At 41.4% G+C, this 17,486-nt stretch overlaps 1 protein-coding gene across 1 annotated transcript in view; it reads left to right on the forward strand.

The window, feature by feature from the left end:
* Nucleotides 1-17,486, forward strand: part of LOC103095602 (zinc finger protein 883-like) — a 39,489-nt gene that overhangs the window by 3,004 nt on the left and 18,999 nt on the right. Inside the window, exons 2-4 of the mRNA XM_016432991.2 lie at nt 1,084-1,206; nt 7,347-7,473; nt 8,903-8,998. Coding sequence (XP_016288477.2) covers nt 1,102-1,206; nt 7,347-7,473; nt 8,903-8,998 — 328 coding nt within the window. The 5' untranslated portion in view covers nt 1,084-1,101. The remainder of the gene's footprint in view (nt 1-1,083; nt 1,207-7,346; nt 7,474-8,902; nt 8,999-17,486) is intronic.

A 17,486-nucleotide genomic window follows, 5' to 3' on the forward strand; every position in this document is an offset into this window, starting at 1 on the left:
GCTCCAGGCTAGCTCCTGCTGCTCAAAAGGGCAGAGAAGTTGGGAAGATCTTTGACTGGAGCTGCATTTGGGGGGACCAGAAAGTGAAGGGGGGGGACAGTGAGCAGGACCCTGAGTGAGGAGATGCAAAAAAGAATTTTTTATTCCCATTTTAATTCAATGGGGGGCCTGGAGGTCCTTTCACCATAGAGATGTGTAGAGATTAACCAGCTCACAGTTACAGGAAGTAGAAACTATAGAGACAGGACTTGAGGTAGAAAAGGGGTATAAAAGGGGTCCAGCATCAGTTGGTCATTCTGTCAGTTGCTGACAGTGCTGGCAGTTGGGAGTAAGTGCTACTATTTGTTGGGTTGGTGGTTAGTTGCTGCTATGTAAATGTAATGTAAAGGCACATCTGAGCTTACTGAGAGGGCTTTTTGGCTTTATCCTGTAGAGGATTTTGGGGCTTGGGTTGTTAGGTTTTTTTTTTTCTTTTGTGAACTTTTTGGAAGGTGGCTGTTCTTCACTAACAGACCTAATTGGGGTTGGATTAAACAGTAAGTTGGCTTTGATTGGGCTGGATTGGGTTCAAAATTTGTGGGGTGATTGTTATTAGTGGTAGTTATAGACAGTTATAGGTAGATATAGGCATTTAGGTAGTAAATATGGGTAGTTTTAGGTATAGGATAACTAGTAAAAACAAGGACATTTTCTTTCTCTACTTCTTATGTTTCTCTCCTTTACTGTATTCATTTTACTATATTCTTTTACCATCTATATTTTAATTTAACTAAATTGTTAAAAGCTGCTAGAATGGGAGGTCCTAGGTTCAAATCTGGGCTCAGACACTTCCCAGCTGTGTGACCCTGGGCAAGTCACTTGACCCCCATTGCCTCGCCCTTACCACTCTTCTGCCTTGGAGCCAATACACAGTATTGACTCCAAGAAGGAAGGTGAGGGTTTAAAAAAAAAAGCTGCTAGACATTTTCTTTCCTCTGATTTAAAGGGATAATATTAATTTACAACTCTACTATATTCTCATTAAAGCTTAATGACTAAAAGCTGCTCTTTTATTTGTCAAAATTTGTAATTTAACCCTTACAGAGACAAGGCTGGGAAAAGATGGAAGAGCTTCACCTTATGGACTCACTGGGGCTACTTTGCTGCCTCTACAGGGAGCCTGGAGTCTCAGGGATGGCCTTTGAGAAGGACAGAATCCCAGCCCAGGTCAGTGCATTCTAGCCCCAGATGGGAGCCCCATCAGTCAATGAGGCCCTTCCCTGGCTCTGACACAAGATGGACTGGGCAGCTGCTCCCTCCTTCCAGCTGGGCCATTTCTGTCCCAACATTCCAGGCAGGAGGAACAGCACTTCTCAGCTCTCTTTTTGGCTTTGGGAGTGATTTCTTGGGCCTTGGGCAGCTCAGACCCTAAGACCCTACAGCTAAGTGCCAAGGAGGACCATTGACTCCTTCTTCCTTGTGTAAACCTTAAAATCTCTCAGACTTGTGAATGTTAAAAATTTCCCCATCAGGGAATTCCTAATTGGAACAAATTCCCTACTGAGAAACATTCCCCATTTTGATGTGAGAACTGGCCAGGATCAGAAATGGGAGGACCTCTACTCCAACCATACTTAAGACTGCTTTAGGGGAAAAAAAACTCCTTGCTAAACAAAGAAAGTACTTGGATCCATGCTTATGGTGGGGCAAGGAGTTCTTTGAGCCAGGCCTGTTTTTAGAATTGATACAATGGGATGCTAGGTACCTAAAAGGGTTGGGCAAGTTTTCTCTTGATGAGATTAGTTGACTCAGCTGTGTTTTCTCTAGTTCAGACTTACTGAGGATCTTGGTCGACACAGCAGCATTTTTTCTGGTTCAGACTTACTGAGGAGATTTGTCGACTTAGCAGGAATTCAGATGGGCAGTCCTTTGGACAACGTCTACAGTGATTGGTAGATGTAGGGACTTAGGGGAGGTGACATGGGAGAAAAACCCCTATATAAGAAAAAGCAGAATCTCTTGAGGAGATATATCCTTTTGGAGAAAGCCTTTTGGAGGATCTCTGATGAGGACCGCTTGGAAAGAATCTCTTGAGAGAGGCCTTTTGGAACAGTCTCTGGCTAGAAGGCTCTCTGGTGAAGCCAGCTGAGATGGAACTGACCTGGTGTTACTAGAATCCTTGTTTAGTCAGACCTTGTGGTGAGTGTTAAAAAAACTGACTGATTTCTCTTTTAAGACTCAGGTCTAGGCCATATTGGCTTGAGGCCCTTCATACTTATTCCTTTCTTACTCTCTCTCTCTTTCTTTGATTATTCATTGTATTGTTAATTAAAATCTCTATAAAACCCAATTGACTTGGGTATTTGAATAATTGGGAATATTTTCCCTGGCGACCATCTTATATTTGATTTAAAAACCCAAGACACTGTAGTGAAACATATTTCTGTGGTCAAATTTACTCACTCTCTCTTATATCTATCACAATTTATATCTTCCACTATTTTAATCACTACAGTTTAAGACCTCAACCATTTTAAATCTCACACTTGCCTAGGGATTATGTCTTTGCTCTCTCTTTGCCTGGCGACATTCACACCCTCTTCCTCTGCTTCTTTTTACCTGTTCCCTCTTTTTTTTTTTAAATTTAATTTTATTTAATTAGTCAATTTAGAACATTATTCCTTGGTTACTAGAATCATATTCTTTCCCTCTCCCACCCCTTCCCGTAGCCAACGTGCAATTCCACTTAGTTTTACATGTGTCCTTGATCAAAACCTATTTCCATGTTGTTGATATTTTCACTAGGATTATCATTTAGAGTCTACATCTCCAATCATATCCCCCTCGACCCATGTAATAAAGCAGATGTTTTTCTTCTGTGTTTCCACTCCCCCAGTTTTTCCTCTGAATGTGGATAGTGTTCTTTCTTGTAAATCCCTCCGAGTTGTTCAGGATCACTGCATTGCCACTAATGGATTAGTCCATTACATTCAGTTGTACCACAGTGTATCAGTCTCTGTGTACAATGTTCTTCTGGTTCTGCTCCTCTTATTCTGCATTACTTTCTGGAGGTCATTCCAGTTCACATGGAATTCCTCTAGTTCATTATTTCTTTGAGCACAATAGTATTCCATCACCAACATATACCACAATTTGTTTAGCCATTCCTGAATTGAAGGGCATCTCCTCATTTTCCATTTTTTTGCCACCACAAAGAGGGCAGCTATGAATATTCTTTTTTTTTAATAGTTGTTGGTACCTTTATTGTGGTTATTTAAGCCATCCACAAGCTTTTTCCATTCTTTTCAAATCTTTCCTCCCCACCCTCCCATTTGAATTAGTTTATTTAGTCAATTTAGAACATTATTCCTTGGTTATAATAATCACATTATTTCCCTCCCTCCCCTCCACCCACACTTCCTGCAGCCCATGCGCAGTTTCATTGGTTATTACTTGTGTCCTTGATCAGAACCTATTTCCATGTTGTTGATGTTTGCATTAGGATGTTCATTTAGCCTACATCCCCAACCATATCCCTTCTATCCATGTATTCAAGCAGTTGTTTTCCTTTGGTATTTTTACTTGTGAATCTTAAAAAATTCTCAGACCCTGTTTCATAAGATTTGGTTAAGACCATTCCCCATTTAAACAATGAAGGGACTTAGATCAGGAATGTGAGACCTCTACTCCACCCCTACTTAAGCATACTTTAGGAGAGGAAACTCCTTGCTGAACAATGAAAAATACTTAAACCCATACTTATAGTAAGGCAAAAGTTCTTAAGCTGTGCCTATTTTTAGATCTAATACAAAAGGGTGCTAAGTACCTATAAAGGTCAGGCAACTTGTGAATTTACAAGGAGCAAAGAGGTGAGAACTTACTCAGAGGTTTTTAATCAAAAGTTTAAGCCTACTCAGGTGTGAACTAAGAATGGTCTGTCCTTTGAAAAACATCTACTGTGATTGGTAGATGGAAGAACTTAGGGGAGGTGACATAGGAGAAAATTCCCTTTAAAAGGAGATCAGAAGCTGAGAGCAAGGATGTCTCGCTGGAACTCCCTCTGAGAACTCTCTCTCGGGACTTAATCAGGGACTGTCTCAGAAGTACTCTTTCTGGACATGGAGCTGGCAAAGCTAAACTAGTGTCTGTCTGAACACTAGAATTTTGCTTGGGACAAATCTTGTGGTGAGTGGATTGAAGACTGACTGATCTCTCTCTCTTAAAGCTGGCCTAGCCTTTTTTCTCATCATTCCCTTTCTCTCTCTTTCTCTCTCTCTCTCTCTCTCTCTCTCTCTCTCTCTCTCTCTCTCTCTCTCTCTCTCTCTCTCTCTCTCTCTCCCCCTTTCTTTAATTCCTCATTTGTATTAATTAAAATCTCTATAAAACCCAGTTGACTTGGGTATATTTCATATTGGGGAATTTTTCCCTGGCGACTACTTTATAGTATTTGATTTAAAACAAGACACTGTCTTGAAACCATATTTTCTGCGGTCACAATTTAAGCCAAACACTCTTTGATCTGCCACAGTTCATAACTCCCACTATTTTAATCATCACATACTCCCATAGTGTTTCCTCTGAATGTGGGTAGTGGTTTTTCTCGTAGATTCCCCCTCGTTGTTCAGGATCACTGCATTGCCACTAATGGAGAAGTCCATTACAATTGCTTGTACCTCTGTGTATAATGTTTTCCTGGTTCTGTTCCTCTCACTCTGCATCATCTGCTGGAGGTTGTTCCAGTCCCCATGGAATTCCTCCACTTTATTATTCCTTTGAGCACAATAGTATTCCATCCCAACATATTGTAAGGATAATTTTAGCTTTGTGACTTGAAATCTAAATAATTGGTCATCAGGGAAAATTCCCAAATAACAAAATACCCAAGTCAGCTGGACATTATGGTGATTTAATTAATATAGAGAGAAGGAATTAAGGAAAAGAGAGAGAGAAAAGAGTTAAACTACTCTGGCTCAGGCTGAGCTAGGCAGTAGTTAAAGGCCTTGGCCAAAGTGGCCTCCCTGAGCCTAAGGGAAAGGGAATCAGTCTTATCACTCACCATGAGACCGTCTCCAGGAAGCTGTCTGAGGTGGAATCCTCCAGGCTGAGTTCCAGTTCTCCACTGAACTCAATCTCCTGAACTGACTTCCAATCTGAACTTTTCATCTTCTTTTATAGACCTTTCACTCTTATATCTCCTCCTCTAAATTTTCACATCTACCAATCACAGTAGACGCTTTCTCCAGGACTGCCCATTCTTTAGTTCTCATCACTCTTTAGTTCTCATCTTCTCTGGTTAGATTATATCTTTTGAGTACTTCACACTTCTTTGTTGAGCTTGCCTTTTGTGAGTTACTTGACCTTTTTGTGATTAATTTAACCTTTATAGGTACTTAACACCTTTTTGTATTAGATCTAAAAATAGACTTAGCTTAAGTTCTAGCTTTACTATAAGGTATGAGCTAATTACCTTCATTGTTCAATCTGGAGTTTACAACTTTATCTTCCCCTAAAGTATGTCTAATTAGGGTGGAGTAATTTCCAAGTTTACAATATACCACAATTTGTTCAGCCATTCCCCAATTGAAGGGCATCCCCTCATTTTCTAATTTTTTGCTATCACAAAGAGCACAGCTATGAATATTCTTGTACATGTCTTTTTCCTTATTGTTTCTTTGGGGTACAAACTAAGAGGTAGGTAATTGGGGGTAAGAGGCTTACGCAGGATCACATAGGTAGGAAATGTTAGAGGTCATATTTGAACCCAGGGCCTGCAGTCTCTATTCATTGTTCTCTATTCACAGAGTCTCCTAAATGAGCCTACATGGAAAAACATTTTTTTTCTTAACACATACCTTTCATCTCAGGGTCAGTTTTAAGATAGATGAGTGATGAGGACTAAGCAGTCAGAGTTAAGTGACTTACCCGTGATCACACAGCTAGAAAGTGACTCAGGTCACATTTGAATGCAGATCTTCCTGACTCCAGATCTGGCACTGTCCAACCTGTGATCTGGCTGTGTCTAATTCCAGGCATTTTCAATGGCTTTACCTGATGTCTAGAATATTTTCCCTTCACATTTGAGATCACTGACCCCTTTAAACTTCCTGTAAGTCCCAATTAAAGACTAAAAACTTTCTACAGGAAACCTTCCCTCATCCCTCTTAGTCAGAGTGCCTTCATTCTTTCCATTCTTCCCAATTTCTTCTAGACAGAGCTTCCTTTTTGTCTATGTCTGTGTATTGTCTCCCTTCCCCACTGGTCTGTGAGCTCCTGGAGGGCAAGGACTGTCTTTTCCTCTTGGGGAATCCCCAGAAGGTCAGAACAGGTGCTGAATGTGGAGGGAATGGAAATGACAGTTCTGGTCCTTGAAATGCCCTCATGTAGCCCTGTCTTCTCTGTATCTGCCTCCTCTTTTTCCCTGTTGTCCTGCAGTCCAACACAAGAAGCATCCTCCTGGAGCAGATGGGACACCACAAGATTCTTCCCATGATCCCCTCTGTCTTTGCCTTCACTTTTAGCCCTCCTCGGTTTCCTCCTTCCTCCCTTTCTCCTTGTCTGTAGTTTTTCAAAGAAGCCTCTTTCTGCTCTCTCTGATGTGCTTCTTCTGCTACTGTTGTCTTCAGTTATTCACTTCTCCTGCATTTCTCCTGCTCAGGTGTTCAAGAAGCAAATGATCTCTTCCCTTTGGGGTCTTTTCCTAAAAATACTGCAGACTCCTCTTCATTGTGAAGTTCATGTTTACAGGTGTTGGGAGTGAAATTTAACCAGAGGGTAAATTGAGGCAGCTCTCCAAGTAAGACAAGGAGGGGAATGCTGCCTGTCAATAAAAGGGGTCATCCTCTGTTAATGTTCCAAACCCTAAGCAGAAGGCTAGATCTCATTGATAGGTTTGGGGGAGCACAGAACAAAGAATAGTCAGGGTAAGTTATGTCTATCATAGAATGGAGGGTCACACAAAAGCTCCCTCTCTGCCTTTTCTCTAGCTCCCCCCTCTGTGGCTCCAGCTCTGGCATGTTGGTGATGCTCACACTGACTCTGGCTGCCCTGGGACACAGCACCAGGGACACAGATATGTGACTGACACATCCCATCTCAGGGGTCCCTAGGATTCAAGCTGCACTGGAGGTCCCCTAGAGATTTCCCTTCACACACTAGAAACTCCTTGGCTTCTCTCTGGAGCATCGTAGAGCTGCTCTTCTCAAGCCTCCATTGGGCTCTTAAAGATTCAGCTTCTAGTGCTGGCTCTGTCTCTGACAAAGGGCGGTACCTTTGGGCCCCTCCCTTCCCCGTGGGTCAGTTTCCACCAGAGGTGGGCTCTTCATTGTGATGTGGCTCTCAACCCTGTGCCCTGACTTGGACTGCTCTAGGAGGCGGTGACATTCAAGGAAGTGGCTGTCGACTTCACTTGGGAGGAATGGCGCCTCCTGTCCCCTCCCCAGAAGGAGCTATACAAGGAGGTGATGCTGGAGAATGCCCGGAACCTGCTCTCTGTGGGTAAGGAGCCTCTCCCTGGTGGCCGAGTCTGCTATCCAATGGAATATTGTCTTCAGCAGCAGGCAGTGTTGGGAGCAGCTTGTAGTCATGACGAAGGTTCGAGGACTGGTATGCTGAGTCCCAGAGCCAGGGCCCTCCTGCTGTCTGGTTCTTCTGTAAAAGACCTTTGCATGGTATAATGGGACCTTGGGGGCTCCCTTTGATGCTACTGAAGTCTGAGATCAAATGCATGTTGGAGAATCGCAGACGTGGAAGTAATCTCAGAGCTGATTCCATCTCGCCTCTCCCTGGCACGGAATTGTGTTTCCCAAACCCATCTGGGAAAATTATTCAGGAGGGTTTTCCTCCCACCCTTTTCCCCTCTAGGGTTGATCTGCTTTTGAGGATCTTTTTCTCTGTTTTCTCATAGCTCCTCAGTGTCCCCAGGAGAGATGATTTGTTCTTAGTCTTCCTTCCTTTTGCTCTAAGCCTTTGGCAGAGCCAGTGAGGAAGGGAGGGAAAGGATGAGGCATTTATATAACAACCTGTTCTTGGCTGCGGGCTCTGTTGAGGGTTTTCTCTGTAATGTTATGGTACTTCTTTCTCACCTTTATCTTCCTAATTCAGTGACACAATTATCCCCATTTTACAGACAAGGAAATAGATTCGATTAAGTGGCTTGTTCTGAGGAAGACACTTAAGAGCTGTTTGTGTTGAAATGTAAACTGAGGCCTTCTTGCCTCTAATCCCAGGCCCTTGCCCCCTCCCTTTCTAGCTGCTTCTCATTTCCAGATAATGGAAAACTATGGACTGAATCCAGCCTTCTCTGAAGAAATTGCCCAGAACCTAACATTCTGGTTCCAGATTAGTTCCCCGAACTTCTCCCCACTCCTTTCACCACCCTATATGCTGTGGTGATTCTCCCCCAGGAGGCTCAGTAAGCCTCCCTCAGGCTCTGCTTGCCCTCTTTTATCATTGTTAAGATAAATGGACTGGCTGAGAGACAGCCTTGGACCCAGTGATTGTTGAGTTCCCTAGGAGAGGAGGCAGAGACACCCCCAGAGAAAAGTCATTGTGGCTCAGAAAGGTGTCAGGGATGGAGAAGCAGGCAGGGTGATGGGACAAAAGCTGATCCCTTGAGGTCGCAGACTGACCCAGAATAGTGGCTCTTAGACCCAGTTTTGTAATTTAGGAGTTTCTGCTAGAATGGACTAGAAGAGGATGGGTGAGGGGGACCGTTGCTCATTTGAGGTCCCGCAGCAGGGTAAGAGGCGTATCCTACTCTGGGATTATACATTATAGAGACTGAGGGGGTGAGGGCATACTCCAGTGGGAACCCCATGGACTGAGCATCTTAGTGAAGTCACTGGACTCCCCAATCTTTCCCTAAAGTGAATTCAGTGATTCGCTTCTCTCCATCCTCCTCCCTGACTGATTCTCCCTTGCCCAGGGCTTCCAGCTTCCCGAGAAGACATGCACTCTTATTTGGAGCAGAGGGAAGCCCCGTGGATGCTGGAGCAAGAATGCCTGAGAAGCTGCTGCTCAGGTGAGGGAGGACAAAAGAGGTGTGGTAGAGCTGGGGTGATGAGAGGCTTCTGTGTGCTCTGATGAAGCCAGGACTAAATTTGGAGGCAGGTAGATTCAACTTGGAATTCTTTTTCAGAGTTTTTAGCAGGAGCTCCCTGGGCAAGTCACTGAACCCTGGAGCCTCAGGTTCCCTATCTGTAAGATGAGGCTCTTTGACTCCCATTTTCTATAAGCTCCCTTCATGGGATCAGTTTATGATCCTCTAAGAAGTTAGTGTTCGGTACTGAAGGGCCTGGAAATCTGCAGGTGTCAAAAGGGCTGAGCTTATCCCCTCTGAGCTATTTAGTATTTAGAAACATATATGAGGGCTTACTTTGTGCCGGGTCCTTTGCTAAGTTATAGGGGACATAATGGGCTGCATTGGACTTCCCTTGCCCTCATGGAACTCACCCTCTGCTGGAGCAGATAGCAGCATGCCAACAGTTCTGTAGAAGCCCTCTAGATCCCAGCTCCAGGGCAGTCAGTCACAAGAGGAAAGGCTCTAACAAGAAGGACTACTAGAGAGGTCTAATGGGGGAGGTGGCCTGGAACTTCAGGAGAGCCAGATTGAGGATTCTGGGGGAAAGTATAGTAGAGAAAACAAAGGAAAGGCAGTGGCACAACTCACTCCAAATGGCCACCTCTAGCAGTTTAGCTCTGGACCTTTGGATAGATGTTGGACAGTGTCTCATGGGGAGGAAGAGATCAAGTGAGAGTGTTTGGAGCATTGGGAAGAAATGGTTTATTGGTTCCCACTGGAAGAGAGTCATTAGCTCATTGTAGAAAAGGCTGAAGATGAAAGAACAATGAGGGCCCTGCAGGGAGGAATAGGTGAGCTTGGATGAGGGATGAGATGGATTTTTCGGGCATGGAAAGAAATTTTCTTTAGCTAGGAGAAGAATGGATCCTGAGGGCAGGGATGAAAAATCGTGGCTGAGATCTGGAGGATAAGAGAGCTCTGCAGAGAGGTCTAGCTTTTGTTCAGTGGTATATGAGGCCATGTTCTCAGCTCAGAAGGTGAGGCAGGGTGTGGGAGGAAGCCATAAGGGAGATCTGGAGAACAGAGAAATATTTGGAAGGCTGCTGTGCTGGGTGGCAAAAGGAAACCATAAGGGAGATATCAAAGGATTGACTGGCCATGGTAAGGACATAGCTGAGGTCAGGGATCCTCAATGTAGAGTGGAGCCAGACAGCTGGTTTCCTGATTTTCCTTCTGTCCATTGATCTACTGTCCATGAGCAGGAGGGAAGACTGCTGCCTTTTGGAATCGTTCCAAGGCTAAGCTTTCCCTCGATCATCAGCTCCAGGCCCTTTTACTTGTTTCTGGGGCTCAGTCTTTGTCCTGTTCTTGGACAATCAGGTGACCACTGCACCTTACTTTAGGGAAATGAGGACCTAGAGAGAAGCTTCTGGGATCTTCAGAAGTAGGTCTGCTTTAGTTCCAATGGACTTACTGTTTACTGCTGAGAAATAAGTGCAAGAGAGGGACAGAAACACGGCTGAGGCCAGAGCATGTATTTGCCTTCCAGGAGAGACCAGAATGTAAGGATCCTGGTAGAGGTTGGGCCTGACATAAGCCCTGGGCCCCATCAGTAAACATGTATGAAGTAATGAATATATTCTAGGAACTATGCTAAGCCTGAGCATACAGAGGAAAGGAAACAGCAGTCTGGGCTGCTTTGGAGGTCACAATCTAGAACCTAAACATAGAGGTGGTTTAGAAAGAAGGAATATATTCTGAATGTTGCACTAAGATGATCCAGGGAGAAAGGAGTGTTGGGAATGGAAATGCATTTAATTGAACAGGGAAATCAGGAACTAGAAGAGTAAAGAGAATGATAGTTTAAGGAAAAAAGCAATCAAAGGAGGGAATAATCTAAATTCTAATGATAAAATAAACATCACCATTTGCACACTTCCCCTACTATGTGTCATACACTTTATAAATATTATCTCATTAGATCCTCATAGGAATCCTAGGAGTCACTTGCTAGTATTATGTCCATGTTATAGTTGAGAGTCCTGAGACCAACAGAGCTCTTGTGACTTGCCCAGGCTTAAAAGTCCTAGCAAGTTTCTGAGGTACAATGAGAATGAACCACCACCTGTATTGGGATTTTTAAGAGGAAAATCATGAAAAAGCCAATATCATATAAGGAGGGTAATAGAAAGAAAGTTGTACTAGCTTTCTTGCCCATTTCCTTATAAAAGGATCACGGACTCAACTTATTGTATGAGACATGTTTTTAAACATGGGAAATGCCATGTTTTGTTTAAATTGTATTTAGTTGAAGAATTTTATTTTAGTGAAAAGAGAGATTTAAAGAAAAGTAATGGCTACTCTCAAGGAGTAGGGAAGAGATCAAAATCTTTTATGCCTTGGATAAATGCAAAAAAGAGTGCTGAATTTCTTCATCTGATCTCAGATACTGTAAAAAAATTAAGCTTGAAAGTAATCATGAAGGGAATTACATATTGCTTACAGAGAAGCTAGATGATGAAATAATAGGATTATTTAGTCTACATGCAATGTATAGACAATGAAAATGAAAGGAAAAAGATTGAAAGTGAATAGTCTATAATACTTGTGGACAGAGCATTGTGTGTCATAAATTTGGCCTTAGCTGTGTTACAGATAAAAGAGTGGTTGTCATAAACTGTAGTGGATAAAATTGGTTGCCTTAAACTGTGACTGTGAAAATATGGTTTCAAGACAGTGTCTTGAGTTAAATCAAAAATAAAGTGGTCGCCATGGGAAAATTCCCAAATATTAAATATACCCACGTCAGCTGGGTTTTATGGAGATTTTAATTAATACAAATGAAGGAATTAAGACAAAGGGAGAGAGAGAGTAAGAGGAAATAATGAGAAAGGGCTAGGCCAGCCTAGCCAGCCTAGGCTTAAGCCTTAACAGAGAGATCAGTCTTTAATCACTCACCACAAGATCTTTCCAAGCAAAATTCTAGTGTTTAGAGACACCCTCCAATTCAGCTTTGGCAAGCTGAACTCTCATTCAGAGGCCTTCTGACCTCCTTTTAAAGAGAATTCTCTCCTATGTCACCTTCCCTAAGTTTTCACATCTACCAATCACAGTAGACGTTTTCACAGGAGTGACCATTCTTAATTCACACCTGAGTAGACTAAACTTCACACCTTTTTTGTTAAGCTTGTCCCTTGCAAGTTTGCAAGTTGCCTGACCTTTTAGTGATTAATTTGACCTTCATAGGTACTTAGCACCTTTTGTATTCGATCTAAAAATAGACTTAGCTTAAGGGGTTAGCCTCACTATAAGTATGGGTTAAGTACTTTTTCATTGTTCAGTAAGGAGTTTTACAACTTTATCTTCCCCTAAAGTATGCCTAAGTATGGGTGGAGTAATGTCAGAGTTCTCAAATTCCTGATCAAGTACCTTCATTGTTTTAAAATGGGGAATGGTCCTAACCACGTGTTCTACGGTAGAGTCTGAGAATTTTTAACATTCACAAGTCTGAGAAATTCTAAGATTCACAGCCGCCAGGATTTTGGGTCAAGTTGTAAGAATTGAATTACTATTTCTATTCAGGTATACATTTTATAAAGTTTGTTAGAAAGGGTAGGCAATCATAGTTTTAAATCTTATCATTCCTCTAAGTAACCTGACGACGAGGTGCCTAGCTTGCAAGTCTCTTCCTCTTTCCCCTTACTTGCCTCCTCTCTTCTCGAGTCCCTTCTTCATTCTCTTCCAACCCGAAACCTAAAGCCTTGACTATTATTGATGTACAGCACATATATAGATGCAAAATCTCGAGTAACTATGTTATGTGAGGAATGTTGACAGACAGGTCAAGCTACTCAGGATGGGGAGGGAATGAACTTCCTTGATGCCATCCCCTTGTGATCCTTTGGGAGACCCATCACCCCAATAAATCATTTAAATATAACTCTTATAACTACCTTCTAGCTAAAAGTACATACAGTATTGCATTTTTCCAAGAGGAAGTTACAATAGTTAGAGATGAGAGTAAAATATAAAAACTGATTGATAGACGCATTGACAAAATGCCATTTAGGGGGAAGTCCCCTTTGGCATAAGAGTTCAGAATTAGTATGTTCAACCCCCTTCAATTCAGTTCATTATATCCCAAAGTTCATTCTGGATCTTTTGATTTGGTGTGTGGCTTCTTCAGGCATCTTTTCAGCACCTTCTCTAAAAGGATCTGCTTTCTTGATTTTGTGTGTTGGCAAGTTTCTTTTCCTGAAATTTCTCCAAAAAAAATTTAAACCTAGGATTTGAGGATAATTACACAATCCCCCCCTGAGGAGGGTGTTGACCAACACCAGAATCACATTGGGATACATGACTGAGTTATGAGGTATATAAAACAATTGTCAAAATGAAAACAAAAAAACTAACTGCCCCCCCAAAAATCACAAACTATAAGGGAGAAAGGACTAAGTTTCAGCAGCAAATGGGAAAAATCATTCCCTTTCCTGATTTTGCCTTCACTGTCAGAGATAGGGGGAACCAGGATGATAGCCAAAATGAGGTACTTGACTCAGAATATTGCACATGGAGTATGGTACAAGGAGTCCTGCATCTTAACATAGATCAAGTGCTGCAACCTCGATTCGCACACTAGGTTCAAGTCCTTTCATATTGGCATAGAAGTTCAACAATCCTCCCTGGATTGGTTTTGGTCCTTTTTGACCTTGTGCTTCTTGGCACTGTATAATGGCTCTTTTGTTCCCTTCTCTTGGAATCAGACATAATCATTAAAAAGTCCCATAACATTTATCAATGTATCTCTAAAGCTTCTGGGTATGCCTATTACTAGGGCCAATAGATACTGTAAACTTACACTGTAAAGTTTATTCTTCAAGTAAAAAAACATTAATACTGATTTCATGTACTTCAAGTGTCACCAAGGTTAGGAAAAAAGAAAAAAATTCAAATATCCTATTACGAACATAAAGAGAAAAAAAATTTTTTTTTAAATTTCACAGTTCACATTCCATGTGAAAATATGTTAGCCAAGCAGAGGCACAACACAAAAAGTGCTCACTCAAAAACGAAATTTATATCCCTATTAACTTGGCCAGGATCCACAGTGTGAGTGTAACTGTACAACAACTAATACAGATTCTAAGAAATACCAAAGTCCCTCAAATTATAAGAGCCCATTTAATGACAATAGCAAACAAACCAATTATCATTAGGACTCAAATGACTTGCTGTGTGACATGTAAAAACCTTTGAAATCTTGACTATTTGTTACAAGTTCTACAGATTTAGCCAATCTTACAACCTTCGATGAGATATTTTATTTTATTTATTTTTAAACCCTTACCTTCTGTCTTAGAGTCAGTACTGTGTTTTGGCTCCAAGGCAGAAGAGTGATAAGGGCTAGGCAATGGGGTTCAAGTGACTTGCCCAGCGTCACACAGCTGGGAAGTGTCTGAGGCCAGATTTGAACCTAGGACCTCCCGTCTCTAAGCCTCAGAGGCAAGCAAAAATGATCAGTCATAGGTAGGAATTCTCCCAGATATCTGAAAATAAATTTTGAATACCCATTAAAATAAATTTAAATCATTAGACAATTAAATTCTCCTAAATTTGTTTGTAGGTTGAAACCAATGTGATGGAGTCCATCCAATAGCTCTGGACAATTAACAATGGCAAAAAACAAACAAAATGCTGTTTATGGGCTTTTATAATGATATTCTTCAGTACAATTATAGTCATATGGAAGGTACAAATAAATAATATAACAGAAAATTTCAATTTTGATAGCTTATAAATCGGTTAACTGTACAATTACCTACATCTTGTATTTAGAATTGAGTTACAGAGACTTCTTTATTCTGGGTAGGGGAACAAACTGAAACAGTTAACATCAATAAGGCAATGAGGTCTGAAAAGACTTAAAATCCACTTCCAGACAGGTTCCTTCCCCTCCCAAGTACCATCATTCATCACAATTCCTTTGTCTACACCTCTGGGGTCCCCCATACTGAGGGGAGTTCCCACACTGAGTACAGATGTTTGGGTGTGGGTTTTGATTTGCCTCATTCCAATAACTATTCCTCCTATCAATATTATTATCCCTGAAGCTTCTATTCCTATATTCCTGGTTTCTCTTCTTACAATTCATAATTACATGACCCACTTTTCCACAAAAATAACGTTAGTGGTTGTTTTGTGGATTCCTGTAAGGGAGCTATGATCTCTCCTTGCTTTACCTTTCCAACTGTTTCAGTTAATTCTTTTATTTCCTTCCTTAATGTCTATTAAAGCAGCATTCTCTTTATCCTTCTCACTCTGTTTAGCAGTCAATTCCTTTATTTCCTTAATGCTTCCAGTAGGTCAGTGTTATCCTTCTTCTTTTCCTTATGTCCTTCAAAAGCATAAACTGCTATTCTTTTCAATTCTTCAAGGTCCATAGTAGGCCAGTTTGGACAGCTAGTCATAATATAATTCCTACCTAGCTTACAACTGTTTTTTACAAATTGTATTCTGATTTGTCTGTCCCATTCTCTATCCAGATCAAGCTCAATGTATCTTCCCAGCTCAATAAGTCTATCCATAAACTGGGAGGGATTTTCACTGTCTTTTTGCTTAAGATTTTCAAATTTATCCCGTGTATCAGGCCTGTCAGAACAGGCTCTCATAGCTTTTAGCAATGCATTTCTAGCCTGGCATAATTGTGAGTAATCTTGCACTGAATTTTGGTCCCATTTGGGATCTTCAGTTGGCCAATGAGGTGTTCCCTCTCCCTGGGCCTGATTAACAAGAGAAAGAATCTTATTCCTTTCCCTTTCCATTAGCAAGGCCTGGAGTAAATCTTCTATATCAACCCATGTGGGGTTATATGTATGAAAAATGTTCTCAACCCTATTTATTAACAAGATAGGCTCAGTTTCAAATGAAGGAAATTTTTCTTTGAATCTCTTGATGTCCAGTGGAGAAAGAGGTTTATTAAATCTCCATGTCTGATATATGTGGGGACATCTCTTAGAGGGAAAAGACCTTTATTTTAATCATCTGTGGTAACTGCTGCTTGGTTTGTGTTCTGGAGTTCAGTGGAGTGGGTTGCAGTGAGACTAGTAGGGGAAAGGGGTGGGGTAATTGCATGGAGGTATTCAGTTGTTGTGGAGTCAGGGTGAAAAGATAGGGGGTGGGGCTAGGGGCATGATGGAGAGAAATGGGGGTCCTTCTGGGAGTCAGGTGGAGAGGAGGGGGTATGGGACCAGGTATGGGGTGGAGAGTAGGATGGGTGAGGTCTAGAGAAGCCATAGTAAGTTGGGTGTGAAGGAGGGTATAGAAAAGGATTGAAGTAGGGATGGTACAGGTGTGTATAGGGGAGCTAGGTATGCACTGCTTAGTTAGAAGGAGGGTATGATTGGGATGTTAAGGGATGGTAGAGAGGTAGATTGGGGAAAAGATATGGGAGGAGAAGGGGATGAGCAAGGTCTGACAGGGAGAGGAGTTGAGGGGTTCAAGTCCTGGTTTGGGTCAATATGAGGAGAAACCTCACAGGCGGGATGATAGAGTGTGTTTCTTGCTAGATTTCACTGAAGGAGTTTAGTTAGAATGGTCTGGTTTCAAAGAAAGAATGGTTTCCTCACTTGAGGGAATGGTTGATTTATCAACATGATATGCCCACAAGAGCCAGTATTGATAATCTTTGGAATCTTTGTTTTTAATGGCTAACTTTAAATCTTCAAGATCTTGAAGTCGAGTCATATTTTGGCCAGGTAAAAGATATATCCTTCCATGCCTTACAAAGCTTTCTAGCTTTTTTGTCATCAAATTCTCCTTAGGCAAATTAGGATCACTCCAAGAATTAAAAAGTATATTCAGGGGTGAATCAGGAAGATTATGAACTATTTTTATTGCATTATTATATGAAAAGGTTGCATTTATTATTTCTGTCCTTTTGCACTTGTTTGCCATGTTTTTATGACCTACTATATGGTCAGTCTTTTAGAATGTACCATGTGCTGCTGAATAGGTGTATTCCTTTTTGTCCCTATTTATTTCTCTCCACATATCTATTTACTCTAATTTTTCCAAGATTTCATTCACCTCCCCTACCTCTTTCTTATTTATTTTTTTTGTTTGATTTGTCTAAATCTGATAGAGGAAAGTTCAAGTCTCGCACTAGTATAGTTCTACTATCTGTTTCCTCTTTCAACTGCACTAGTTTCTCCTTTATAAATTTGGATGCTATACCATTTGGTATATACATGTTGATTATTGATATTTCCTTATTGTCTACACTGCCTTTTATCAGGATGTAATTACCTTCCCTCTCTGTTTTGACTAGTTTTATTTTTACTTTGGCTTTGTCAGCTATGATTGCAACTCCTTCCTTCTTTTTCTCTGTTGAAGCCCAAGAGATTTTGCTCCAGCCTTTGATCCTTACTCTGTGTCTCTCTGCCTGCCTCATGTGTGTTTCTTCTAGACAACATATAGTAGAATTTTGGTT

Source organism: Monodelphis domestica, chromosome 3 (genome assembly GCF_027887165.1).
Source record: "Monodelphis domestica isolate mMonDom1 chromosome 3, mMonDom1.pri, whole genome shotgun sequence".
NCBI lineage: Eukaryota > Metazoa > Chordata > Mammalia > Didelphimorphia > Didelphidae > Monodelphis > Monodelphis domestica.